A 27948-nucleotide genomic window follows, 5' to 3' on the forward strand; every position below is an offset into this window, starting at 1 on the left:
TAAAAGATGAACAATACTAATCATTTTTTTTCAATTTTCATATTAAAATAAACTGGGTTTCAATGGTTTGAAGATGACCTACAAACTCGAAAATCAAACAACCCACATATTTTAATCAAAAGATTTACAAACTCAAAAACAAACGGCCAGCTTCCTTTCCCCGTTTGACAAATGCAATCAAACGGCTATTTTTGCAAATGTGGCCCCTTCCAAATTTTGAGGTCGGAGAGGATTATTTTATGACACTTTAAAAACTTGTCCATTCTTTTACGAAAATAGCCTTTCGACAACTGAAAGATACTCTAAGGCTATTTCGGCAAGAACGGTTTAAGACACTGTCGAAGCTAGCTCGGCTTATTTTTTATTAAAAAAAAAAATTCACCTGACCGTTGACTCTTTGTTTTTTTTTTCAAATTACAATAAAAACCAGGTGGTGCAACACGGCCCTTCAGAGCCTCGGGGACGAAGATTTTTTAAGGCTGTGTGGGTCAACTGAACCAAATTTTAAAAAATGACCCAAAGGTGGCTGTTTATGCAAAGTCAGCCTTCCAGCGTCCCTTTCGGGAACATTCGGCTATGTCTTGATAAAACAGCGTCACCCGACTTCTTTATGACAAAACTAAAATTTGACATATTTTTTTTGGCTATTTTGTTTTAGCAAAAAGTGGAGGCTGGACACTGCCCGACTTATTTATGAAAAAAATTAAAATTTTGACATGTTTTTTATTTATTTATTGGTTTTTGGCTATTTTAGCAAAAATGGGGTTGGACCCGATGAGGGTTGCCTACGTATCTCACATCCGGTGAGAATCAAACCCGCGTAGTTCGGGCCAATCAAGAATAAAGTAAATAAACTAATTATTATTATTATTATTTTTTGAATTCGTGAAAGAACTGCTTTAACAGAATAAAGGAAGTGTTATATTTTTTTTGGATTTTTGATTGATTTTCTCTTATTCTAAAGAAGAAAGAAAATATTTTTTTTTTTGGAATTTTACCTTTACTAAAAGAAAATATTTTTTTTTGGAATTTTACCTTTAATAAAAGAAATGCTTTCTAAATTTTTTTTTTTGAATTTTCTTTTCAATTTTTAAAGAAGAAGGAAAATATTTTCGGATTTTGTTTTATTTTATTATATATATTTTTTAATAATTAAAAAGACTTTCTAAAGAAGTCAATAATGGAAAATATTTTTGGATTTTTTGTTTTAAAAATTGGGAATCAAAAAAAAAATTCTAGAGTTTTTGGCAGGACAAATATTTTTGCAACAAATAAAGATATATATACCTCTTTGGAAATAAAATTTTTTTTGGATTTATATATATATATATTTAAAATTTTTTTTGGATTTATATATATATATATTTGCAACAAATAATAAAACCACTTTCAACGCCCGACTCTTTTTATTTTATCTTGGCAATTTCAGAAACGAATAAGAAAACTATTTTAAAAGTAAGACTCTTTTTTCATTGTCATTTTCAGGGGAAGACAAACTATTTCCTTTTTATATTTTTTTTATTTTTTATTTTTAAAAATAAGACAGAACAATGACTTTTTTTTTATTTTTTTTTATTTCTATTAAAACAAACTAATAAACATTTTTTTTTATTTTCTCTAAATTTCGGCAGAGTTTTGACAGTATTTGGGCATTGGTTTTTTTTTTTCAAAAATAAACAATCATTTCCCTAACCGCTATATTTTTTTTCTTTTTTAAAAAAAAAATATTATTCCTGATATTCAAAAGTCAGTCAACACACAAATCCGAATCAAATAAATGCGCAAATAGTAGCAAGTAAGATGCATCAGGATGGTCATTTTCATTTTTTGGTACACCTGTCCTAGACAGACCCAACCCCTGTGTTGAGCCTCCAAAGTCAAATGCACGTGATGCAAGCAAACGTTCCTACTAGGGATCCGGCATGTAGCTGAGTTATTCTAAGTGAAAAACCTAAGGCATATTGTTCTAGCCCTGGCTTACCCAAGTGGACAGCTTGAGCCGAAATGGGGGCAACGTACCGGGAGCACGAAAGTCTGCCCGGCCTAGTTACTTGTCCCAACATCGTCTTATTTGGTATGACTTCTAACAGAAAGGTGGGCCACGCGCACGTGTACACCATAAATTTAGAAGACTCAGAAAGAAGAAGGGTTTCGTAGTAGTTTTATATACACAATTCAGATAATATTAAAGCGGTAAAAGCATCATTTAGCACATTAAGCATATATCATGTAAAAATCAGATAATAAATAAAGCCAACTATAACAGTTATTCTAAGCTCGAATTCTTGAACCCTGAACCAGTGGTTCTGGGTTTTATCCCCAGCAGAGTCGCCAGAGCTGTCACACCTCCTTTTTCCGCGCCCGCGAGGGTGCAAGGGAGTTTTCTCCAATTAAAAGACAGTCGAAACGGGATTTGTTTGTTTGTTTCAGAGTCGCCACCTGGGAATTTTAAGGCGTCCCAAGTCACCGGTTTTAATCCCTGAATCGAGGAGAATATGACTCTGTCTATTTAACAGTCTGCGCACCAGAAATCCGGATAAGGAATTCTGTTAACCCGGGAGAAGGTGTTAGGCATTCCCGAGTTCCGTGGTTCTAGCACGGTCGCTCAACTGTTAACAACATTTCAACAACAAATCACATGAACACAAATTGAACAACAAAGAACAACTAAAATTTGATTGAACAATATTTTAGCAACAAACAATTCTATTTTCGGATTCAACAACTACAACAAACAAGTATATTTAGATTTCTAACTTCAATCATATTGAACTTAAAATCAATTCTAACAACATTACAACCAACAATTCCTATATTAAACTTTATGAGACAAATTCAAGAAATAATCACAAATGGTAAACAAGAAATCAAGCTATACAAATTTCGGATTCAAGAACAATCAAACAAAGTATGAACATGAATTAAATCTATTTTAAACAACAAACATGATGGATTTAAACGATTAAACCAACATATTTCTCTAACACAACTAAATTCTTTAAACAAATAACAAGATCGACGAAGAAACAATTATGAACTTAAACTTGAACTTAACAATATTAACAATTTCTAACAATACATAAACACATGAAACAAATTGAAGAAATAGTTAATTAAATTTCAATTTGAATCTAACAAACATCAAACTAACAAATACTTACTTAAACAATAATACAAACATGAAATAAACATGAAAACAACTAATTAAACTTCTATTTTGAAATCTGAAAATTAATTTAACAAACAACATGAACACACTAGAAAATTATTTCAACGACGAACAAATCAAACAAGAATTAAATTACTTCTTTATTTTGGATCCGAAAAATACCAAACAAAATATGGACAAAATTTGAAACATAAACCAACTAACCGATTCAAAAACAACGACGAAGACGAAGATGATGGAGAGGCATGAAGCAGTAGGGAGCTGCTGCGACGAGCAGCAACAACATCGCGGCAGCAGCTATGGCGGATAGCAGCAGCTGGTCGAGGAGATGGAAGATGCAGCAGCGGAGTAGAAGAAGAAGCCGCGACAGCAGCGGTGTGGGCAGCGATGGGGTTTGTTTGCTCGATGATGGGGTGTTTGGCGATAATAGAAGCTTGACGAAGCATCACTAGCAACGTCCATGGTGGGTTGTGAAACTTCACGAGATGGAGAGCTGCTGGACATCAAGCAGCAGCGTGAGGTGAAGGAAGAAGAAAAAAAACAGCAACGTTTGGAGCTTTGACGAGGAAGAAGAAGGCGCAACGTTGTAACCATGGGAGCTCGACGTGACCGGAGGAGCTTGGGCGTTCATGGCTTGGGTAGGCGGACTGGAGGGTGGTTGATGTTGGGCAGCCATGGTTGGAAAGTTTGGAGCTTTGGGGAAGAAGAAGATAGGGAGGGGGGCGGATGGGTTAGTATAATTTTAGGGTTTTCTTCTTCTTCTTTTTTTTGTTTTTGTTTTGTTTTTTTTGTTTTGTAAAAAATGAAAGACAAAGGGGGCTTGGGTCTTTTGAGTTATGGACTGGGTCGACCCAGTTCGAAATGGACTGGGTCGTAGGGAAGATTGGGCCATTTTTTGGGCTTGTGGCTTAAATTTGAAGAAGAGGCCCAATTCCGACTTTCTTTATATTTCCGCTCTCTTTTCTTCTTTTATTTCTCTAAAACAAAATTATAAAAATACTTAAACTATTATTAAGAACTAAATTAAGTTATAAAAGCGCAAATTAACTCCCAATAACAATTAATGCACAATTAAATAATAATTAAGCATAAAATTGTATATTTGGTCATAAAATGCTAAAATACAAACGATGCCTATTTTTGTAATTTTTAAATTTTTGTAAAACAAATTTAATTACTAACAATTGTAGAATTAAATCCTACATGCAAAATGCGACATATTTTTGTATTTTTTATTAATTTAGCAAATAAACATGCACAAACAAATACAAATAATTATTCAAAATATCACAAAATTGCACACCAAAGAAAAATCATTTTATTTTTGAATTTTTTGGGAGTAATTCTCATATAGGGCAAAACTCACGTGCTTACAGTGGTGGGTAGAGAAGATGCAGTTTATACCCTTATCCTTACAATCTTAGAGCATTTCAATGGTAGATTTACCTCAAAACCTTGATTTATTAAATAAATGGACAATCCCTAAAGTTTCTATAAAAACCATTTATGATTATGGTTGGTTTGATAAACTTTCTTCTAAACAATTGATAAAAACGACTGAGCAGTCTTTAGCATTAAATTCGTCTGAACAGACTATTCGTTTGTTAAACAAACATGATATAGATTTATATAAACATCATTACCATTACCTGCATATTGGTATGGTTCAAATTGCATTTAAACCTTTAACCCTTAAAGGTTTACGAGAGACCTTCTTAGCAGCTCTTAGAGATGCTAGAAATCTTATAGATCCTTCCATACAGTCATTAAAACTATAATAGAATTCCCGTATATTTCGAATCATTAATGGTCGTGCGGACTACCGCCAACCTTTAAACGGGTACTAAAGCAGCTAGATCTGGACGGCCGTGCGGACTACCGCCCGCCTACCCTGATCCTGGTGTAAATCGATTTTATAATCAGAAACGGTCTCAATTTTATCAGCAATTTTTTTTGATAAATCGATAGGTCTAATATTTAAACCAGAAAGCTTTTTATCTAAAAGCTGGGCTAAGTCATCAAGAGATTTAAATTTAAAATCCTGAATCTCATGAGGTCTTTAAATATGAGTAGGAATAACTTGATCAACTGTTTTACTTCCTGAAGTGGAGGCAATGTCAGTTGGTCCTTTCTTAGTACTCATTTCTTTTATTAAAATAGTCAAATCATCAAGTTTTTTATCAAGAGAACCAATATGTTCTCCTAAAATTTTTACATACAAACCCAAATAATTGTTTTGAGAAATCAATTTATTAATTTCTACAATACTAATAGCTGCCACGTTATCATCAATAAATTTTTGAAAGGCAGTGAAAGTAATACCAATATTATTATGTAGAATAAAGGGATCTTGAGGAGGATAAATTGCTTTAGTAATATTACCACTCTCATCTTTATAAGATCTTTCCAATACCTTTATATAAAGAGGTAAATAAGTTGTTATAAACCAAGGAACAAAATACATAATTTGATTATGCAAGACACAAGTTTCATAAAATTCTTGAGATATATTGTTCAAATCATTTTTGCTATAAGTGTATATATATATATATATAATTTGTACAATTAAGTTATTAAAAAATATGAATTTAAATTATAATAAAAACACATAATTATTAATGATAGTTTGGTGTCACTGGTCCTCAAAATATCGAGCCCTGAACCCATATATATATATATATATATATATATATATAAATATATATATAATTTGTACAATTAAGTTATTAAAAAATATGAATTTACAGTTGACGACATGGACGCGACTATACAACCCGGCCCTCGGACGTTGGATCTATTAGCCCTACAGCTCCAACATAGATCCGAGTATATATGGGACGGACAGTTGCTTACGCAGACTTTCTAGGCTAGGAAAGTGGATCTATTGTGGGAGTTTTTGAGTCCTCCCCGCGTTCTACATCCCCGTGTGGTCCATTACCTAGAGGAGATGAGATTATATAGGATTATTAGGATTGACCGGATACAGCTCGACTATGCTTTGATCACGGCCTTGATTGAGCAGTGGCGACCGGAGACGCACATTTTCCATTTGCCCATCGGCGAGGCCACCATCACACTTCAGGACGCTGAGATTTTATATGGTCTGTCCGCTGATGGCTTGCCAGTTTTACTGCCTGCGACCATGAGATATTATTCGCGGCAGGCATATTGGGATATGCTGCACATGCTCACGGGTTTCATGCTGGAGAACGAGGAGGTAGTGTCTGGGTCCAGTCATATACAGTTGGTCCCCATTAGAGACCACCTGGTGCAGATCCACCATACTATCACCGACGAGTCAGCGGAGGTGGATGTACAGCGATATACGAGGCTGTTGTTGCTCCTTCTATTTGGAGGGGTCTTGTTCCCGAACACTTCGGGGAACCTAGTGAGCCTCCGTTTTCTACATCATATTGCCCGGTTCGAGGATACAGCCATCTACAGCTGGGGTGGTGCTGTCATCTCATATCTGTACAGGCAGATGTGTCGGGCTTGCATCGACACACAAAGAGACGTTGGTGGCTTTCTATCGCTTCTACAGGTGACAACATATTCAAATAATATGTCCATTAGTTACAATTCTACCTAGTTACAGTTTATCTTATACTTTACGTCAACTTTGTATGTTAGGTTTGGGTCTGGGAGCGATTTCTGCAGTTTCAGCTACCTCTACCACAACTACCGGCTAATGTAAAAATTCCGCAACTCCCTCTAGCCTGTAGGTGGGTTATGCGTCGTACTCTTGCACGAGAGTATGATGCCCATCATAATCTCCCCCTCTGCAGGGATGTGTTGGATCTGCTGAAGGATGCACACGTGAATATCTAACTAAACTTACCTGTTATAGATTAACTTAGTGTTGCGCATACTAACGGTTTGTGTTCTTATTTGATAGTTCATCTGGATGTTGTACAGCGATGAGGTGATAGGTACCCTGCCAGCGTATTGCACGTTCGGCCGCCATATTTGGAGGGCTTCTGTCCCCCTCATATGCCTCGATATTGTCGAGCATCATGCCTCCGAGCGGGTATTTCGTCAGTTTGGCCTGCCGCAGCCTATACCGACTCCGCCTGCATGGCATGCTTTATATTATGAGAGGGATGATCGGCCCAGGGCGGACGACACATTTATGGCATGGCTTAACGAGTAGTTGGGTACTTGGGACAGGCGAGGGGACTTGACTCCACCTCTGTAGTACTTTCCTATTCAACGTTATATGGCATGGTACCGCACTGTTTCCCGACTTTTTATCGGGAATCCAGTTCATCAGGCACACGGTCGGTACGTCCCATACGCCGGGAGACATGAGGCCCTGGTATGTTTTATGTTATTATTAATTATATACATGTAATTTAGTGCCAAATATGTAGTTTATATTTTTTACTTTGTGCAGGCGATTGGATTGCATACCGTCTATCATATGAGGCAGCAAATGCAGAGTTATGTCCACGATCCTGTGGCCATGCAGGAGTATAGTCGTCGATTCATGGATGTGGCTGCCCAGACATTGCAGCGAGCCCGATCAGATCAGCGTTTGGCACACGAGGCTGATTATGTGGACCCAGCACAATACCATCGGGGTCGTGGCATCCCACGAGCTGGTGGTGGCCGACGAGCTGGTGGTGTCGGGCAACGTGGTCGTGGGCGGAGAGGAGGTGGTCCCCAGCAAGGGGGAATTGAGGCTCCTACTGATGATGTTGCTGCTGATATGGCAGGTGGCATGTATGAGACGGACATGCCTTCTTATAGCCTTGGAATTTATCGCACTCCAGTGCCATCGCAGGTGACCCCATCGAGTTAATTATTGATCACGGGCTCGGATATTCAAGAAGTGGATTAGGGTAGATACTTCCCAGGTTCGTCTACCACTGTTGAGGATCGACCGACCCGAGATTTTTATAGTGGGCGCCGACTGAGTTATGGCTCCACATCACATGCGCAGGTATGAGTTTATTAGTATTGAATTTGAATTTGTTTTAACTGTAACTTATTTATTTTCTTTAACTTTATTAATTTCCTTTTTAAGGCTTCATGCGATGTAGCGACATATGACTACATTCAGGATCTAGAGACGATGATGGTAAGATAATATAAATTATTGTGAATTGTTATGTAGTTTTCTATACTAAGTTTCATATTATTATGTGGCCTTCTACTGGAGCTAACAGCACCACCGATACATGTCATCCTGCGCCACATCCGACTATAAGGAGACGATTTGATGATGATGATCCTGATAGCGTACCCGGGCGACAAGGGATGCGCCTCAGGCCAGCGGCTGCATTGAGACACACCGGATGCGGGACATATTGACATAATGTAAACAATATTTTTGTATACATTAACAACAATATTAAATCGAACATGCCCATTACTTTTTTTAATTCTCTATTCGTTTGATAGTTTCATAAAATAAAATTTAGAACAACACAAGCACTTAAACTTAACTTCCACTTCAATTAAAATAAAATTTAGTACAACACAAGTACTTAAACTTAACTTTTATTTCAATTAAAATAAAATTTAGTACAACAAACAAGGAAAACATTACTACAGCACAAACACAAGCACAAACACAAACATAGCAGGCCAACATAATAAAAATACATGAAATATGAAAAATACACTAAACACATACATGCCAATATTTAGAACTGGTTGGCATTTATTCTCCGCTCCAACCACTTAAATCGTTCTTCCAGTTGTTCTTTTTCTTCTTCTACCTCTATCAGTTTTGCCTTCACCTTCGCAAGTTCCAGTTTATATTTTTTTATGTTCCTTTTGTGCTTCACAATTCCATTGTGTTTTTCATTTTTCTTCTCCCACCTCCTTCAGTTTCGCCCTCAAGTCTGCAATAATTCTATTGCTTTCTTTTTCATGTTCCATTTGCCTTAAACACATATTATGAAGAAACTGCAGTTGTTTTCTGTAACATTCCTGATAACATGGTTCATCAACCCATTCCTCAAAATCACAAATAGGTTCGCCGGGAACCTTGTAAAACTGGTTCATATAGTGCCAGTAGTGGCGTCCAACTTCACCACCGTCCCAACAATTTTGCATCAAGCATGCTTTTTCACAGTTGCACTTTGGTGGACGAAGAGGTTGAGCCATTTGTGAAATATTTGCTTTTAGTAAAAAAAAACCTTACTTTTAATGAAATATTTGCTTTTAGTAAATTTTGAGCACACAAAATAACTACAATAAGCCCGTTATTTATAGGCGAGATAACACACACATAACGTACTATCTAATGACGCTATATTTTGCGTGTTAAATATCATGATGTTGACATGACAACTTTATATCAGCTGGTCAGCTTTTCAGTTCGACAAGACAACAAACACATAACGTACTATCTAATAGCACTATATTTTGCGTGTTAAATATCATGATGTTGACAAGACAACTTTATGTCAGCTGGTCAGCTTTTTCAGTTCGACAAGACAACACACACATAACGTACTATCTAATGGCGCTATATTTTGCGTGTTAAATATCATGATGTTGACAAGACAACTTTATGTCAGCTGGTCAGCTTTTTCAGTTCGACAAGATAACACACACATAACGTACTATCTAATGGCGCTATATTTTGCGTGTTAAATATCATGATGTTGACAAGACAACTTTATGTCAGCTGGTCAGCTTTTTCAGTTCGACAAGACAACACACACATAATAAATATACAGATAATTTTATTAAATTATTATTTAAATAGGTAAAATGGGAAAGTACAAATCATAATTAACAAGCATAATTTTATTTCATAAATCTTGCAACATAGACATAACAACTAATTATTACAACATCAACTCATGGGTAGTTAGGTACACTAGAAGAACACCCACCACGAGCTTGATTAGTTTTGCCACCCAAACCAGCTGAAGGACATTTACGATGGTCGTGTCCTGTTTGCGAGCATATACCACATTTACGCGCATAAACGGTGTCACTAACATCCATTTGGTTCCGTATACACGTTCTCTTCTGCACTTGTCTTTTACGCAAATAGGACTTGTTACACACCATTTTAAATGGTTCCGGAGACCAATAATGCTCAGCACCCACTGGCTGCAACTGACCACTATATGTGTTTAGGTACTTGGAAACACTATATTGTTGATCAACATAGTTGGTCTCCGCATAACCAACACGTTGAAAACACTTGATGACATGTGAGCAAGGCATGTGGTAGATGGACCATTTTCCACAGGAGCATAACTTTGCAGATTCATTTAGGGTATGTACATTATTACCCCGATTATTATGGATAGCGGTGCGAACTTCAAAAACACCTCTTTCGTTATCATACTGCAAAAATGAATGCCAATGTGCTCGCAGTCTGTATTTCTCAAATCTCTTCATAGGAACTGGCATAAATTCAACACCTCTCTCCATCAATTCCGTTGTAGCTGCATACCGTTCAACAAACCTCTCTGCCATCTGCTTGAATGACATCCGCACCATGGTTGTGACGGGCAATCCTCTTGCCGACTTCAATAACCCGTTGAATGAATCTGACATGTTTGTAGTAAGAATTCCCCATCGTCTGCCACCATCCGCATGCAACGTCCACTTTTCAGGGTCATGTCGCATTAACCAACGATAGGTTGCCTCGTCTTCTTGCCTGATAGAATCCATATGCCTCCGGAATTTATGTTGTTGGTGGTCTGTTGCTACCATCCACATCAAATCATGTAGATCCTTGTTGGGATGTGCCTTCTGGAAATTGGCCTTAAAGTGCCTCACACAGTAACGGTGGTATGCATAAGGTTCTTGCCATGCATGCAAGTTCTCCACAGAACTTAATATACCATCGTGCCGATCAAATATTAGACAAATACCTGAACGCTGTTTGACAACGTGCTCTTTCAGGTGGTTCAAAAACAGCGTCCACATCTCTGTGCTTTCATTGGCATAAACATCAAAAGATAGAAGAAATATCTGTCCATTAGCATCCACTGCCACGGCTATCAATAGCTTGATATTGTACTTTCCATAGACATGAGTTCCGTCTATGGATATTGTTAGCGGAAACGTAAAAGAAAGAACACAAGATTTAACGTGGTTCGGATCAAAATAATCCTACGTTCACCAGAGAACAATTGCCCTTTTAATATTAACAAAGGAAGGAGAGATTTCCCAATTACACTTAAGAGAATTTCTCTCTTAACTCTCTACTCACTACAATGTATTGTATTATTTTGGGATGATTTCTACAAGTGAAGGAGTGCATCTATTTATAGAGGTAAATACCTCCTCTTGATGTCATTGGTGACATCAAACTACCTCCTCTTGATGTCATGGGTGACATCAAAGGAGGAAGCTTCCTCCTAGCATCCACACCAACTCTTTCCACCAACTCTTCCAATTGGCATGACATTGTTGACTAAACATAAACCAACATTTTCAGCATGCCATTGTTAACTAAACATAAACCAACATTTTCAATCTCCACCTTGGTTTGCGTTTCGAGCGTGTGAACAACTCTGGCCAAAACTTCTAAGCTTACTGGGAAACCCCGTTGTAAGAAACAAGAAGAATCAAATCATTGTTGAACATACCACCTCCACCTAGCAACTGTTCTCTTCGGAGTTGCATCAGTTGATGCACACCCCCGCCAAGTCCTTGCAGTGTGCAAACTTAGCGAGCGGGACTATCTTGGTCAACATGTCTGCAGCATTATCGTCTGTGATAACCTTCACGACCTTGATAGTTCCCTCATCAATAACATCTCGAATAAAATGAAATCTGACATCAATGTGTTTAGTGCGCTCATGAAATCTCTGATTTTTCATTAGATGAATAGCACTCTGACTATCACATCTAAGAGTTGATTCCAGCTGAACCAAACTCAATTCCGCTACTAAACTTTTCAACCAGATAGCTTCCTTTACCGCCTCCGCTGCTGCCATGTATTCTGCTTCTGTCGTAGACAAAGCGACAATCGACTGCAAAGTCGACTTCCAACTGACGGCACTGCCAACGAGGGTAAAGATGTATCCAGTTGTGGACCTTTTTCTGTCAAGATCTCCTGCATAGTCAGAATCCACATAACCGAGAATTGAAATACCTGTACCACTTTTTCGAAAGGTAAGACCAACACCAGAAGCTCCTTTGAGATATCTCAATATCCACTTGACAGCTTCCCAATGCCTCTTTCATGGGTTGGACATGTATCTACTTACCACACTTACAGATTGAGCAATATCTGGACGTGTGCATACCATAGCATACATAATACTACCAACTGCACTGGCATAAGGAATCTTTGACATATGCTCCACCTCATCCTCGGACTGAGGCATTTGTGACTCTGAAAGTTTAAAATGAGGAGCTAATGGTGTACTTACAGGCTTGCACGTTTGCATATTGAATCTCTCGAGAACCCTTTCAATATACCTCTTCTGAGAAAGATGTACAACATCGTCTTCTCTTGAAATCTCCATACCAAGGATTTTCTTTGCAGCTCCTAAATCCTTCATGTCAAATTCCTTACTCAATAGTTTCTTCAAAGCATTTATCTCTGTAATGTTGTTAGCAGCAATAAGCATATCATCAACATACAACAGTAAATAAATCATTGAGTTACCAGACATCTTCTTGTGATACACACAACTATCAAATGCACTCCTTGAGAATTCATGTGTAGTCATGAATGCATCAAACCTCTTGTACCACTGTCTAGGGGATTGCTTCAAACCATACAAAGACTTCTTTAGTTGGCATACATGATCTTCTTTTCCCTCAGCTAGGAAACCTTCAGGTTGATCCATATAGATTGTCTCTTCTAGATCACCGTGTAAGAAAGCAGTTTTGACATCAAGCTGTTGAAGCTCCAAGTCAAATTGTGCAACCAATGCTAGTAGCACGCGAATTGAGCTATGCTTCACGACCGGAGAGAAAATATCATTGTAGTCAATTCCCTCCTTTTGGCTGAAACCTTTTGCAACCAATCTCGCCTTGAACCTAACATCTTCCACTTCAGGAATTCCCTCTTTCTTTCGGTAGACCCACTTGCATCCAACTGTCCTCTTCCCCTTTTGTCTTTTCACTAAGACCCATGTCTGATTCTTGTGAAGAGACTCCATCTCTTCAGTCATGGCTAACCGCCATTGTGCGACATCCTTGCAAGAAGTTGCTTCAATATACGAGGAGGGATCCAGATCTTTAATCTCTTCTTGTGCAGCTACGAACGCATATGCAATCAAGTTTGCTTGATTTATAAGGCGTTCCGGTTCTCGTGTCTGCCTCTTCTCCCTCCCCTTCGCAATTGTGTATGGTTCATTGACAGCAAGTTCTTCAACGCCTACATCTTCTGACTCATCTTTAACCTGAGTCTCTTGATCCTTTTCCTTGGCAAGCTCCACCGGAAGCTCCACCTACTCGTTGTTCTTGTTTCCTGAAAACTCCACGGAAACTTTACGGGGATCAAGTATAGAGGATTCATCGAAGGTGACATCTCTACTAACTATAAATTTGAGTAAAGACAAACACCAAAGTTTGTACCCTTTTACTCCATCCACATACCCTACGAATATGGCCTTCTTAGCCCTTGGTTCAAGCTTTCCTTCATTAACGTGATAATAAGCTGGACACCCAAATACTCGTAAGTATGAATAGTTAGAGGGTTCACCTGACCATACCTCATTCGGAGTCTTAAAGTCAATTGCCGATGCTGGAGATCGATTGACAATATGAGCAGCAGTGTGAACTGCTTCAGCCCAAAATACTTTGGACATTTTGGCTTGTAGGAGCATACAACGAGCCTTTTCAAGAAGAGTTCTGTTCATTCTCTCGGCAACTCCATTCTGCTGTGGGGTATGCCTGACAGTCCTATGTCTTGAGATCCCATGAACCTTGCAGAATTCATTAAACTCTTCATTGCAAAACTCCAAGCCATTGTCTGTGCGAAGATACTTGATTTTCCGCTCCATTTGATTTTCAACCAAAATCTTCCACTCTTTAAATGCTTCAAAAGCATCACTTTTTGCCTTCAAAAAATACACCCAAACCTTTCGTGAGAAATCATCAATAAAAATGAGAAGATACCTCTTTCCGCCATTCGATGGAAGTTTAGAAGGACCCCATAAATCTGAATGGATGTAGTCTAGCACTCCTCTTGTCTTGTGTTTGCCAGTGCTGAAGCTGACCTTCTTCTGCTTCCCTAGAACGCAGTGCTCACAGAAGTCAAGCGTGCTGATCTTCTCACCTTCCAAAAGTTTACGATTGCTCAACATCTCCAGTCCACGTGCGCTCATATGACCCAGTCTCATGTGCCATAGTCTTTCCTTGTCATCATTAGATAACTGCACTGTAGATGCATTTGCAGAGCCAACAATGGTGCTTCCGGCCAATGTGTAAAGGCCGTTCTCCAGCTTGCCTTTCAGCATGACTAAAGAACCTTTAGTCACCTTCATAGTTCCTGCTTCGCTCATGTACCTGTAGCCTTGTTCATCCAGAGTACCCAAGGAGATCAAATTCTTCTTCAGATCAGGAACATGACGGACTTGTGTAATAGTCCTCACGATTCCATCATGGCAGCGAACCCGAACTGAGCCAATGCCAACTATTGCACAAGTTGCATTATTGCCCATTACTACGGTTCCTCCACTTTTCTCGTAGCTACTAAACCAGTCTTTTCGGAACGTCATATGCAGAGTACAAGCAGAGTCTAACACCCATTTGTTTTCATAACTACTATTATTATTACACGATGTTGTTAGTACATAATCATTATCAAAATTATGTACTTGTTCAACTGTAGATGCACTCGCCTTTTCCTTGGACTTTGACATTGGGCAATCTCGTTCAAAGTGCCCCTTCTTGCCACAACCCCAACACTCTGTATTCTTCTTGTTCACACGAGACTTTGATCTGTGCTTTGATTTGGTCTTTCCCTGTTGGCTAGTCCGGCCTCTTACAAAGAGGCCACTTGCCTGGTCATCTCTATCTCCTTCAATGTGCCTCCGCACATCACTAGAGTTAAGTGTCTGCCGCACTTGCTCAAGCTTGATAGGCTCCTTGCTATACATCATTGAATTCTCAATATCACGATATCCTGAAGTCAATGAAAATAGCAAAGCACATGCAAGCGTCTCCTCCTCCCTTTTAATTCCTGCAATCTGTAAGTCCATGACAAGTTTATTAAACGCATCTAAATGATCTTGTAACGAAGTACCTGACCCCATCTTAAATGTGTGAAGACGCCGTTGTAACAACATTCTTGTTGTCACTGATCGGTCTTGGTATAGCCCTTCTAGCTTTTCCCACAACTGTTTGGCCGTCTCTTCGGTACCCGTACTCACTTCACAAAGCACGTTAGGTGCAAGGGATAGTTGGATTGCACTCAATGCATCCCCTTCAATCTTCTCCTTGTCGGGAGCTGATATATCCGTAGGATACTTTCCGTCAATAGCATGGATTGAACCTTCCCTCCGCAGTAACGCCATCATCTGGATCTTCCAGATATTGAAGTTGTTGCGTCCATTGAATCTATCAATTTCAAACTTCATGGAACTCATATTTGCTTGTTCTTTCTCCTTGGATCGTTAAAGAATCTTGTCGCTCTGATACCAATTGTTAGCGGAAACGTAAAAGAAAGAACACAAGATTTAACGTGGTTCGGATCAAAATAATCCTACATCCACCAGAGAACAATTGCCCTTTTAATATTAACAAAGGAAGGGGAGATTTCCCAATTACACTTAAGAGAATTTCTCTCTTAACTCTCTACTCACTACAATGTATTGTATTATTTTGGGATGATTTCTACAAGTGAAGGAGTGCATCTATTTATAGAGGTAAAGACCTTCTCTTGATGTCATTGGTGACATCAAACTACCTCCTCTTGATGTCATGGGTGACATCAAAGGAGGAAGCTTCCTCCTAGCATCCACACCAACTCTTTCCACCAACTCTTCCAATTGGCATGCCATTGTTGACTAAACATAAACCAACAATTTCAGCATGCCATTGTTAACTAAACATAAACCAACATTTTCAGATATTACGGGCCGGCAATGCGAAAAACCATCAATTACTAGCTTAAACGCCCAGAACACGTAATTGAATATGTATTCTGGTGTTCCCGGACTCTGCTCAAGCTTCCATTCAACAACTGTCCCGGGGTTAAAGTGTTGCAGTGCGGCCATGTACTTTGGTAGAGATGCAAATGACTTATCTCAATTACCATAGACAATTTCAAACGCTTGTTTGCGCCCGAGAAATGCCTTTCTTTTCGTAATGGTATGACCATATTCCTGGTGGACTGATGTAATGCACTCTTTGATTGTATACCTTATGGACGCTTCGAGGTGCGGAATAAGTACAAGAGAAATCGAGTCAATATCCAAGTTGAAGTGATTCCCGTTGAATGTGTCCATTTCGCATGTGTGGGTGAGAATGTATTTACCCACTTTCCACATACCTGTATTCTTCTTGGTCGCACGCAACATCCAATTACATGGCCAAAACCACCTGCGGCAAATAACCTTGTATACCATCGGACTTGACTCCCATACTTGCATCTCACGACACTCTTTTACGTTGTGCATTTTACAAGCCCTGCTTAAGCGCACTTTATCAGGAAAAATATCCCCTTTGCAAGCACCGTTGGTCTAGACTCATCCCACATTGCTGTTCGGATTTCATCAAAATCCCTTGTGAGAGCTTCTACATCCGGCACGGTTGGCAAGTTATCAATGTAAGGAATCTCCCTTGAATGAAACGACACTTCGGACTTGTACACTCTTCGTCTAGGGGGGTCTCTCTTCAAATCAGGTCCTTCCTCCTCATCCTGCTCATCACCATCCTCACGAAAAAAGGGTGTCTCATCTCCGGATTCATCGACATTGTTATCGTAATCACTGTTCTGTTCCTCACTCTGTGCATCTGCCAAATTCCCGATGTAATACGCTGTTTTCGGTCAATTGAGCGAGTACATGTGGTTCAACTTGCTCGTTTTCACTGCACAACTAACAAAAATATAAGCTACTGAATTAATAAATGCTTTCCATATGGCTATATCACTTCACTTACAAGTCGTAATGTGATAAAATTCCATGATGGACGTTTTCAATTAGGTGATGACTACCGGATGAGCCACTTGTAAAATTCATATCTGGCCGGTACCCCCTATTAAATATATGAGCGTTAATACAAAGTCAATACACCAAAAATATACATAATTAACACAAATGAAAATTGAAGTTTACCACTCATCTTGTTTATTATGGAAAATAGGGTATAAATTATTTTCTCGTTGCTCATTCGCCGGCGGTGATAAGTTTAAATCAAGGAAAACTCCTTCATCCGGAACCAGTCCGGCAAAAACTGCTACAGAATGACCATTCGATGACTGAGGGTTATCTCTACTACGCACAACCTCGTTTTTTGGAATGGCTTCGACCTTCACGTACATCTCCAACATTGTGATTACAAGAAATTCTCGGCATTCGTCTGGAGTCCTCGGAAAATCACTCAAAGTTTCATCATCGTCGATGTTAAACTCCGAGTAAAAAGCAACCCCTTGCGGAGTGACGGAATAAGAATATCTTCCAGTTACTTTAAGTATCACTGAACATTTCCTCACACTCATTTTTTTGCATAACAACAATATCAATTTATCGTACTCTATTGTAAGTGGCAATTTAACATGACACTGAACATGTAAACTGTAGCCCACAGAATTATTCTCCATCACAACTTCACCCCCTCAATATAATGAAACTCTTATTTTACGCTCTTCAGACATAATAAAAAAATTTTGGAGAATTTAACAACAATAAACGTTTCAACAAGAGTTAAAATTTTTTTTGAATGAATTTCTATACAATCCTAACCTCTTTATATAAGAAATGGCTAGCCGGAATTTTTTTTTATATATATATATATATATAGCGCCCAAAAAGTTGGCACTATATGCTTTTGAATTATTGAAGTGGAGTATAACGCTAAAATACCAGGCGCTATATATAAAACTTTTGTATAGCGCCAGGTATTGTGGCGCTATACCTGGGCGTGTCAGCTTTTTCAGTATAACGCCACAATACTTGGCGCTATACAGTAACGGCACATTTAACGTTACTGTATAGCGCCAAGTATTGTGGCGCTATACATAAAAATATCATCTTTTTTCCCACCTATTTATGTATTTTGAGTCCAAAAGAACCACAATTGGGTTCCGGACTCTAAAAAAAGGGGATGGGTCATTTTAATCATGGGAAGACGTGGCAATCCGTCCAATTGAGGGGTATATTTGAATGATAGTATAACGGTAGGGGCTGAGATGACCAAATAGTACAACGAAGTGTATTTTTAAACCTTTTTTTGATAGTAGAGAAATATATTTGACTCTTTTACGTAATTAATTATATCAATAACCACTTTCTTCAATGATATAAATAATAAATAAACTAAAAGACAAGCTTTTATTAAAAGTGAAATGCAAACAGAGAATTAACCAAATATTCCATTCAAGCATCAACAAGAGCAACAAAACCAAAGATTAGGTAAAGTTAGAGAATAGACCTCACGCAGCCGCAACAATCAAATTAATCGACAGAACCTCAAACTCGGATTACACAACAAATCGGGTATTTGTTCCGCAAATGACCAGAGATTAGAACCGCGAACCAAACCTCTCGAACCGCCCCTTAACTGAGACCTCAAACCTAAAATCGGACAGTTTTTTCACCTCCTTATCACTCAGATCGGGCATTTAAAACCTCAAACCCAAAGAATTTTGCTCAACTAACAGAAGCTTTAATCAATCAGAAAATATTTGAAATATCTGCATACACACTATCCTCCTTAAACCCCACTTAGTGAGACTTTATTGGGTTGTTGTTGTTATAATAGAGGCTCAAGGTGGTGATGTGGTGTGTTTTACATTGCTAAAAATGAGTGGTGTCTAATGATGATTAATAGAAAAGGAAGCTATGAAGATGGTATTTTTGGAGAAAGAGGCTGCGGCTCTATGGATCTAAAATTGCTGGGTTACTTTTCTCCTCCAACTGCTGCCTAATCTCTCTCTTTTCTCTATGTCTGTTTCGTGCCTTCTTATCAAAGTCCCTCCGTTTTTTGGACTGAATCATCGTTCCCTTCTCCCGCTCTTTCTCACTGTTTCTCTCACCTCCCTCACTTTGCTCTTGTGTGTATTTTTTATTGAATGAGTGTTCTTGGGGAATAAGAAATGGGTAGAACCAGCCGTGCGGGCCCTCTGTCAAAATCAGATTCCTCCTCCGTGAATTCTTGTGCAATTATCTATATTATATTAAAAGTACGAAGGCCCTTAGCGAAATGTCGTTCGTCTTTTTTACCCTTTAAGACATATAGTTTCCATAGGACAATATAGTAATTTAAGTATTTCATAAATATTTAAAAATATCACTTAACTAATTTAGTTTTCTGATTTTTTGATAAATTTTTCTTCAATTATTTGTTATTAAACTTTGCCTTAATTAATTGGTTAAATTTTGTCACGTTTCTTACCGAAGGAAAGTTAACAAAAAAAAATTCCTAAATTTTTACTCTCATTAAATTTTGTCCTGTTTCTAACCCAAGGAAACTTAACAAAAAAAATTTCCTTCGTCCGTTGCACACAAGGAAAGTGTAAAAAAATTTCCTTCGTCCGTTGCACACAAGGAAAGTGTTTAGAATTTGACTTCGTCCAGGGAAATATTTTGGTAGAAGTTTTTATTATTTGATAAATTTTTCTTGTCTCTTTAACTTACACACAAATTTACTTTATATAATTCCTTTTATGTGTCAAATTGTGTACCATAATACTTCTATAAAAGAAGCTACAATGTCACAATTTAATCATCAAAGTTCACCCTATTCCAATATCGCGATTTCAGGTGTTGTTTTTTTACTAATATCAACATCTTTTGCTACTTTGTATTTTCCAAGCACGTTTGCATGCACCAGTTTTTAGTGTTGTATCACTAATTTATTTTTATTGTTGCATCAATAATTTTTTATTATATAGTTTTTGTTTCATGTTTTTGACTTGGCTAATTTTACATCTCACATAATTTATAAATTTTGTTACAGGTTATTGAAGAATTGCAATTCATCACAGAAAATCGGTTAGACATTCGATCTAAGTCTTATCATTTAAATATTAGTATTATTTATTTCCTTTGTTGTATAATTAATAATACTTATAATTGCTATGCCAGCTCAAGTTGCTTGTTTTAAAAAGAATTAAAAATTATACTATCTGCTTTAATTTGTGTTATATTAATACTACATGATTTGCGTTATTGCAATTTCCATGCTTGAATCACTCAGATTTCAACAATTACATCTGTTCAGGTAAACAATCTTCCTTATATTATAAAAATAATCAATTATTGAATTAGTCACTTTGATAACTTATAAAACTCTTAAGCATGTTTCATTTTAGGTACACTTGCAATGGCCAGTGAAAAGGAATTGTTAGACCAATGTGTCCCAATTAATAGTCTAAGAGTATCCAATTCAAGTTGGGTAATACGAGTGTTAGTGTTTGGGAGTGGAATAGTAAAAGAGTTCAACAATAAAACAAATCAAGGCACCCGAAAAATTGTGACATTAGTTGACGAAGAGGTAATTGTTATTTTATATCAATATTTTACTTCATGTCTTTTCATATTATAGTTTTAACCATCAGATTAACTTACAGTGAAATTTTTTATAGGGAACAAAAATTCACGCTACACTTTTCAATGGTTATATTGAGTTGTGGAAAAATTATTTACAACAAAACAAGATCTGTTATATCATAAACGGACGCATCAATAGTGCAAATCCAAATTTTCAATCTGTGCACAAGGAGCTTGAGATTGGATTTAAGGAAAATATGTTAGTTGAAGAAAACAATAGTCACTTTTCGACAATTGGTTTTTCAAATAATTTTATTTCATTCGATGAGGCATCAAAGTGTACCAATGGAACAATTTTTGGTAAGTTGTTTAGATTTCATCCCATAATCTTTCACTAAATATACAAACAATATTTTATTTCTATTCTGCTTATTAATTTTTGGGTAATATACATATAATTATTTTGATATTCTTTTTAGATATAGTTGGAATTTTAGTGGATATTAAACCCTCCATGGGAGAAGGTTCAAAGAAACGAAGGGAGATAGTGTAAGCACATGATTTTTGCCCGATATGAGAATTACTCCCAAAAAATTCAAAAATAAAATGATTTTTCTTTGGTATGCAATTTTGTGATATTTTGTGATATTTTGAATAATTATTTGTATTTGTCTGTGCATGTTTATTTGTTAAATTAATAAAAATACAAAAATATGTCGCATTTTGCATGTAGGATTTAATTCTACAATTGTTAGTAATTAAATTTGTTTTACAAAAATTAAAAATTACAAAAATAGGCATCGTTTGCATTTTTAGCATTTAATATCCAAATATACAATTTTATGCTTAATTATTACTTAATTGAGCGTTAATTGTTATTGGGAGTTAATTTGCGCTTTTATAACTTAATTTAGTTCTTAATAATAAGTTAAGTATTTTTATAATTTAGTTTTAGAGAAATAAAATAAGAAAAGAGAGCAAAAATATAAGGAAAGTCGGAATTGGGCCTCTTCTTCGATTTCAAGCCACAAGCCCAAAAAATGGCCCAATCTTCCCTACGACCCAGTCCATTTCGAACTGGGTCGACCCAGTCCATAACCCAAAAGATCCAAACCCCCTTTGTCTTTCATTTTTTACAAAACAAAAACAAAACAAAACAAAAAAATAAAAGAAGAAAACCCTAGACTAAGTCATCCGCCCCCACCCCTCCTATCTTCTTCTTCTTCCTCTCTTTCTCCTCCTACCCCAAGCTCCTCCCATGGCAGCCCTTCCCCCTCACACCCCTGCCCCCCTCACGTCAACACACACACAACACAACCACTCTCACCCCCCACGACATCCCCTCGCTGCCATGGCTGCGTTTTTCAAGTTCGTCGAGCAACTTTTACGCAACCATTGTTGCTCGTAGTTGCTTCTCCTCCTGCTGCTGCATTTTTCATCCTTCATGTTGCTGCTGCGTCGTCCAAACAAACCACCACAACTGCTGCCCGCCGCTTCCAGCCATGGACGAGCTTCATCGAGCTCGAACTCGAGCTCCCATGGCTGTCGTTGCATCTTCTCCGACACTGCTGCTGCTACTGTTTCGTGCTACTGCTCCAGCAGTGTTGCTGCTGCTGCTCGTCGCAGCAGGTGTTGGACGGATTGCTGCTGCTGCTCGTCGCGGCAGTAGCTGCGGGCTGCTTCTACTTTTTCTTCGTCTTCGTCGTCCTTCGTTCGAGCTTTGGTCGAGGCTTGGACAGATTTGTTTACAATCGAAGTTCGTCGTTGATTCATCTCCGGTTAGTTGTTTTTGAGTTTTATTTTGTCCCTATTTCGTTTTTATATTTTTTGAAGTAAAAATCGATAAATGTTCGATCCTTGCTTTATTCATGTCTATCGTTTGAAATAATTTTCTAGTTTGTTCATGTGTTTTGTTGATTTTAATTTTCAGATTCAAATGGTAAATTAATTAATTTGTTTTCATGTTTATTTCATGTTTGTTTTATTATTTAGGTAAGAATTTGTTAGTTTGATGTTTGTTAGATTCAAATTGAAATTTAATTAACTATTTCTTCAATTTGTTTCATGTGTTTATGTATTGTTAGAAATTGTTAATATTGTTAAGTTCAAGCTTAAGTTCATAATTGTTTATTCGTCGATCTTGTTATTTGTCTAAAAAGAATTTAGTTGTGTTAAAGGAAATATATTGATTTAATCGTTTTAATCCGTCATGTTTGTTGTGTTAAAATAGATTCATTCATGTTCATACTTTGTTTGGATGATCTTGAATCCAAATTTTGTATAGTTTGATTTCTTGTTTACCATTTATGATTATTTCTTGAATTTGTCTCATAATCTTGTTTAAGTTTAAGATAGGAATTGTTTGTTGTAATGTTGTTAGAGTAGTTGATTTTAAGTTCAATATTATTGAATTTAGAAATCTAAATATACTTGTTTGTTGTTGTTGTTGAATCCGAAAATAGGATTGTTTGTTGCTAAAATATTGTTCAATCAAATTTTAGTTGTTCTTTGTTGTTCAATTTGTAATCATGTGATTTGTTGTTGAAATGTTGAAGAAATCATGTTCATGTGATTTGTTGTTGAAATGTTGAAGAAAGCATGTTCATGAAATTTGTTGTTTGAACATTGTTAGAAATTAATCATATTGTCTATATTTTGGTTAAGTTTGATTAATTAATGTGTTATAGTTGATGGGTAGTTTGGTAATTTGCAGTACGTTCAGGGGGTAGTTTGGTAATTTCAGTAAGGTCGGAGGGGTAGTTTAGGAATTGTACATTTTGTAATTGTTTATTTGAAGCATGAGGGACAAAATAAAATGGGGTGGGTTGTGATATGATTATTTAATATAAAGGGGGGACAAGACAAAATTTAGTGGGGGGAATCTTGCATTATTTTATGCTAGGCATGGAGGACAAAATATAATGGGATGGTGTGATATGTTTATTTAATATAATGGGGATGAGTGGGAAGATAATGAGTTTGGTAGAGAAAAAGTATTGGTTTTAATTAATTGAAAGATTTATGGGATGAGTTATATATATGAAGTCTTGAAATCAGATTTATAAGAGAATACAGATAGAGAAAAACACACACAGATAGAGAGAAAAAACGGACAGAGAATAGAAGAGAGAAAAAAAAGGGGCTGAACATTTAAGAGAAAGAAAAATTCCGAAAAATATTTAAGCTTTCAAAATAAAAATAAAAACTAAAAATCTTCTGCTTTCTTTCTTTGTTTGAAATTAGTATTAATGGTTGTTGTTTTATTTAAAGCTTAAAGCTTTTGTTTTTGGGATTACTACTCCACCGGTCGGTTATTGGGTTGTTACTGTTGCTGGGAAGTTGTTGTTGTTGTACTGTTATTACTGCTGCTGATTCTCATCTTCATTTTTCTTTTGCTTCCAATATCAGGTATATATTTTAGACTCATGTTGTGGAAAGCTTCAACATTGCCAAATAAATGAAGTTCGGAATTATAATTATGTCTTTTACTCGTTTAAATCTATTAGTTTAAATTTCAGTTTTGTTTCAGCTGGTTAATATAGTAGCTTACATTTGATGTGAGAACTGTTAGTTAATCATCCTTTGAAATTTGCATAAGCTTTGTAATAATATTATTTATTTCAGAATTTCATTAAGTATAGCTATATTCAAATTATAAGATAGGGAGCATGACAGAAAGCTAGCCATTAATTAAATCTTATGATATTGTTGGCTAAATATGGAATAGTATGGAAGTATCAAAAAACTACATTACTAGCATATTTTGTCACAAAAGTCCGATTTTATTTAAAGCTAGATTGATGAAATTTGTATGTTATTCGTACATGGCGTAATAACAGTTACATGTATAACCATAAGTGAAAGGTGAGTTGATATAATTCGTTACGAGTTTAGAATATTAGGAATGGTTCAAACGTACAACTATATTGCATGTGATGCAATTTTATTGAATCAATTTGTATAATAGTTCTCTTTCTTATCAACTTGATTCTTATCTACCATTGTAAACAAATTAACCAAACGATTACAACTTTGGATTAAAAAACAAGTAATGTAGAAGGTGATTAGGTTTATAGATTATAACATTTTTTTTAGCATTCGCTTCAAATAGAACAATGAAAATTCTTCAAAAATATCACTTCCTTTCTTACATCCATTCTTTCCCAATTTTTATACGTAATTTGCATGTTGTTTATTTGGGTAGGCAAATATTGTATTCACTAAATGGTAGTATTAATCACACGTTGTTTATTTTTACTCCTCAAATTCGAATGGTTTGAGGAATATAATTCATGCGCGAAAAAATATAAATTGCGATCAACGTCCAATAAATTGTAAATTCTTTTTAAGGAATTTAGAGACTAGAAGAATATTTATTTCTCATGATGTTCACATAAAAATACGTGGATATAATAAACAATTTGTAAACAAATTTATACTACCATCAAGAATATTTTTGTGATTAGGGATACGTTCGCGTAACCTAATTATATTTCTAAAAGCAATTCGGATTATGCGTTCGCGTGACTTCGATCGAATATTTAATAAAAGGGATTTCTCGGAGAATATCATTATTAATTTCATAAAAACCCGAGATGTGAGGTTCACTACTTAATCATACCAAAAGGGCGAATGTTCTTGATTTATTTTAAAGCATAATTTCGAAAATAATTATTTTAATAAAAATATTATCTATATTATTGTGTACACGTGCGCGTGACACAACTCCGCATGTTTTAAAAATATAATTTATAACACGAATATACGTACGCGTGATTCGATTCAAAGAAGGGTCTTTAAATCTAAATAGAAGCGGTAACAATAAAATCATGCAATAAAAATGTATTTAACAAATCAAAATAATCAAGCCGAATATAACAGTTGAGCGACCGTGCTAGAACCACGGAACTCGGGAATGCCTAACACCTTCTCCCGGGTTAACAGAATTCCTTATCCGGATTTCTGGTGCGCAGACTGTTAAATAGAGTCATTCTTTTCCTCGATTCGGGATTAAAATTGGTGACTTGGGACACCCTAAATCTCCTAAGTGGCGACTCTGAAACAAACAAACAAATCCCGTTTCGACTGTCCTTTAATTGGAGAAAACTCCCTACGCCCCTCGCGGGCGCGGAAAAAGGAGGTGTGACAGATAGTGCTTATCAACGAGATGTAAGTTGGTAGTTTTAGTTCAATATGTTAAATGTTTCTTCGTAATTAAGATGAATGTCTAATATATTTAATTGTAAATTTCAGGGTTGATAGAAAGACTGTAACCTTATGGAATGATTTCTCAGAGATAGACGGTCAAGTACTACAAAAATTGATTGATGAAAAACATGTCGTTGCGGCATGTGATGTTAGGAAAACAACATATAGAGGTAATATATCAAGAGCTTTGGTATTTTTTGTAAATTGTAGAATTTTTTATTATATTTAACCTTTTTTTATCTGTGAAGGAAATTTTTCAATATCTACTACATACATTAGTAGTATAATGATAAATCCAAAGTTTGAAAAGGCGGTAGCTCTCCAAAAATGGTAATATTTGCTTAGTTTTTCTTTTAAGTTTAAGCAATCTTAGTAAAATATAGTTATTATTATTTACTAATTACACAATATGCAGGCATGACTATAAAAAGGCAAAAAACATAGATATTAGTTTATTACCAAGTATACAACTGAAAAATGCTCGAGAAGTAAAGATTGAGGACATCAAAGATGATTCGTTCGACAATAAAGAGGTAAATTATTCCAACTACTTAATATTTATACTTTTTAAAAATGACCTATTTAACCTATTTTTTTATATTTATTTGCAGGATACATATTTTAAATTTAATGCAAGAATAAAAGATATAATGAACAAAGACGAACCATGGTATTCTTCTTGCAAGAAATGTTACAAGAAAGTGGACGTTATAAATAATATTGCAAAATGTCATCGTTGTGGCGTCGAGAATGTTGATTACCAGGAAAAGTAAAACACGTAAAAAAAAATTAATTCTTTCTCTACATTTTCACATATCAATAAATGAGCTAATTGTTTGATTATTTATGAATTTGTAGGTATATTCTAAAGCTTGAGGTGTTTGATAAGAAAGAACGTTGTTATGTTACACTGTTTGAATCTACAAGATACTTGCTTGGTTGTGATGTTACAACGTATATACAATCAATATCTCAAAAGGTCAGATTATCTCTTGATTACACCATTACAAAATATACAAATTAGTGACATTTATGTGGTTTGAATACCTTATTCAATCTTAACTAATTTACTCTTTTTTTTGTACAGAAAGAAGAATCCAAATTTTATCGCAAATTGGTGTTGAGTCGGGAAAAAGAGTTCACCTTTCTTGTCAAAATTGATTCCAAAAATGGTGGCGATCGAGATGGAAGACGATTTATTGCGGAGGAGATACAGGAAGTTGAAAAAATTGCTGCAATTGAAATAGATGAAGAGATACAAACGGAAACAGGAATCAAGAAGACCAAAAAAGTCGAAGAAGACATCAACAACCCAATAATTTGCAAAAAAAGTCAAAATTGAAAAGGATTAGTATTGTTGCATTCTCTAAGAAATATAAGCTCTTTTTTCCCCGTATTCTAGATAGTTATTGATTGTTGAAGTTTCTATTTTCTTTTAAATAATAAGGAACAACTTTTGCTGGCATAGCATATATAATATTTAAATATCAATTTTACTCGGTGTATTCTTTGTACTATGTGTGTTTTAGCTGAATTAGAATACGATATTAACTACTAATTGTATTTCACAGGCTATGATTCATTAACCACATATGGCAAAACAAGGTACATATAAACATAATTAACAAATTATGTTCTTTATAATTTTGTTAATTGCTGCATTAATTTTTAAAAAAACATTTCTTTCTATATGTATAGATCAAGGCAATGTTTCTTATGCGATTCGGAGATTTAGAAAATATAATGCTTTACATGCGTCAAAGTCAAATTATGGAAACAACAATATATATGAAGAACAAAATTCAGGTAAAATTACTATTAGCCTGTAGTTGTTTCCTTGGCAAAATTCACTTCAAGTTGCATATTTTAACTTATTACATCAGATCAATACATAATCACTTTTATTCATGCATGTGTATTAATTATTTTTAAATAATTTTTGCTCCACTAAAATATTATAGGCTAAAAATGTTTATT

The 27948-nt window shown here is 36.0% G+C and overlaps 1 protein-coding gene across 1 annotated transcript; it reads left to right on the forward strand.

The window, feature by feature from the left end:
• Positions 1–20596: 20596 nt before the first annotated feature.
• On the forward strand, positions 20597–27313 carry LOC107818567 (replication protein A 70 kDa DNA-binding subunit B-like). Its single transcript, XM_075252795.1, has 9 exons — positions 20597–20767; positions 20859–21123; positions 21243–21312; positions 26017–26141; positions 26220–26301; positions 26387–26504; positions 26583–26740; positions 26830–26950; positions 27059–27313. The coding sequence occupies exons 1-9, from the start codon at positions 20597–20599 to the stop codon at positions 27311–27313; spliced, it is 1365 nt and encodes a 454-aa protein (XP_075108896.1).
• Positions 27314–27948: the final 635 nt, after the last annotated feature.

This window comes from Nicotiana tabacum, chromosome 5 (assembly GCF_000715075.1).
Source record: "Nicotiana tabacum cultivar K326 chromosome 5, ASM71507v2, whole genome shotgun sequence".
Taxonomy (NCBI): Eukaryota; Viridiplantae; Streptophyta; class Magnoliopsida; order Solanales; family Solanaceae; genus Nicotiana; species Nicotiana tabacum.

Bases quoted from the DNA above. Each gene is read 5' to 3' on its own strand.
- LOC107818567 (XM_075252795.1), top strand. From the start codon at position 20,597: ATGGCCAGTGAAAAGGAATTGTTAGACCAATGTGTCCCAATTAATAGT. The intron at 21,124-21,242 runs GTAAGTTGTTTA...TATTCTTTTTAG, and splicing joins TACCAATGGAACAATTTTTG to ATATAGTTGGAATTTTAGTG. The intron at 26,302-26,386 runs GTAATATTTGCT...CACAATATGCAG, and splicing joins GCGGTAGCTCTCCAAAAATG to GCATGACTATAAAAAGGCAA.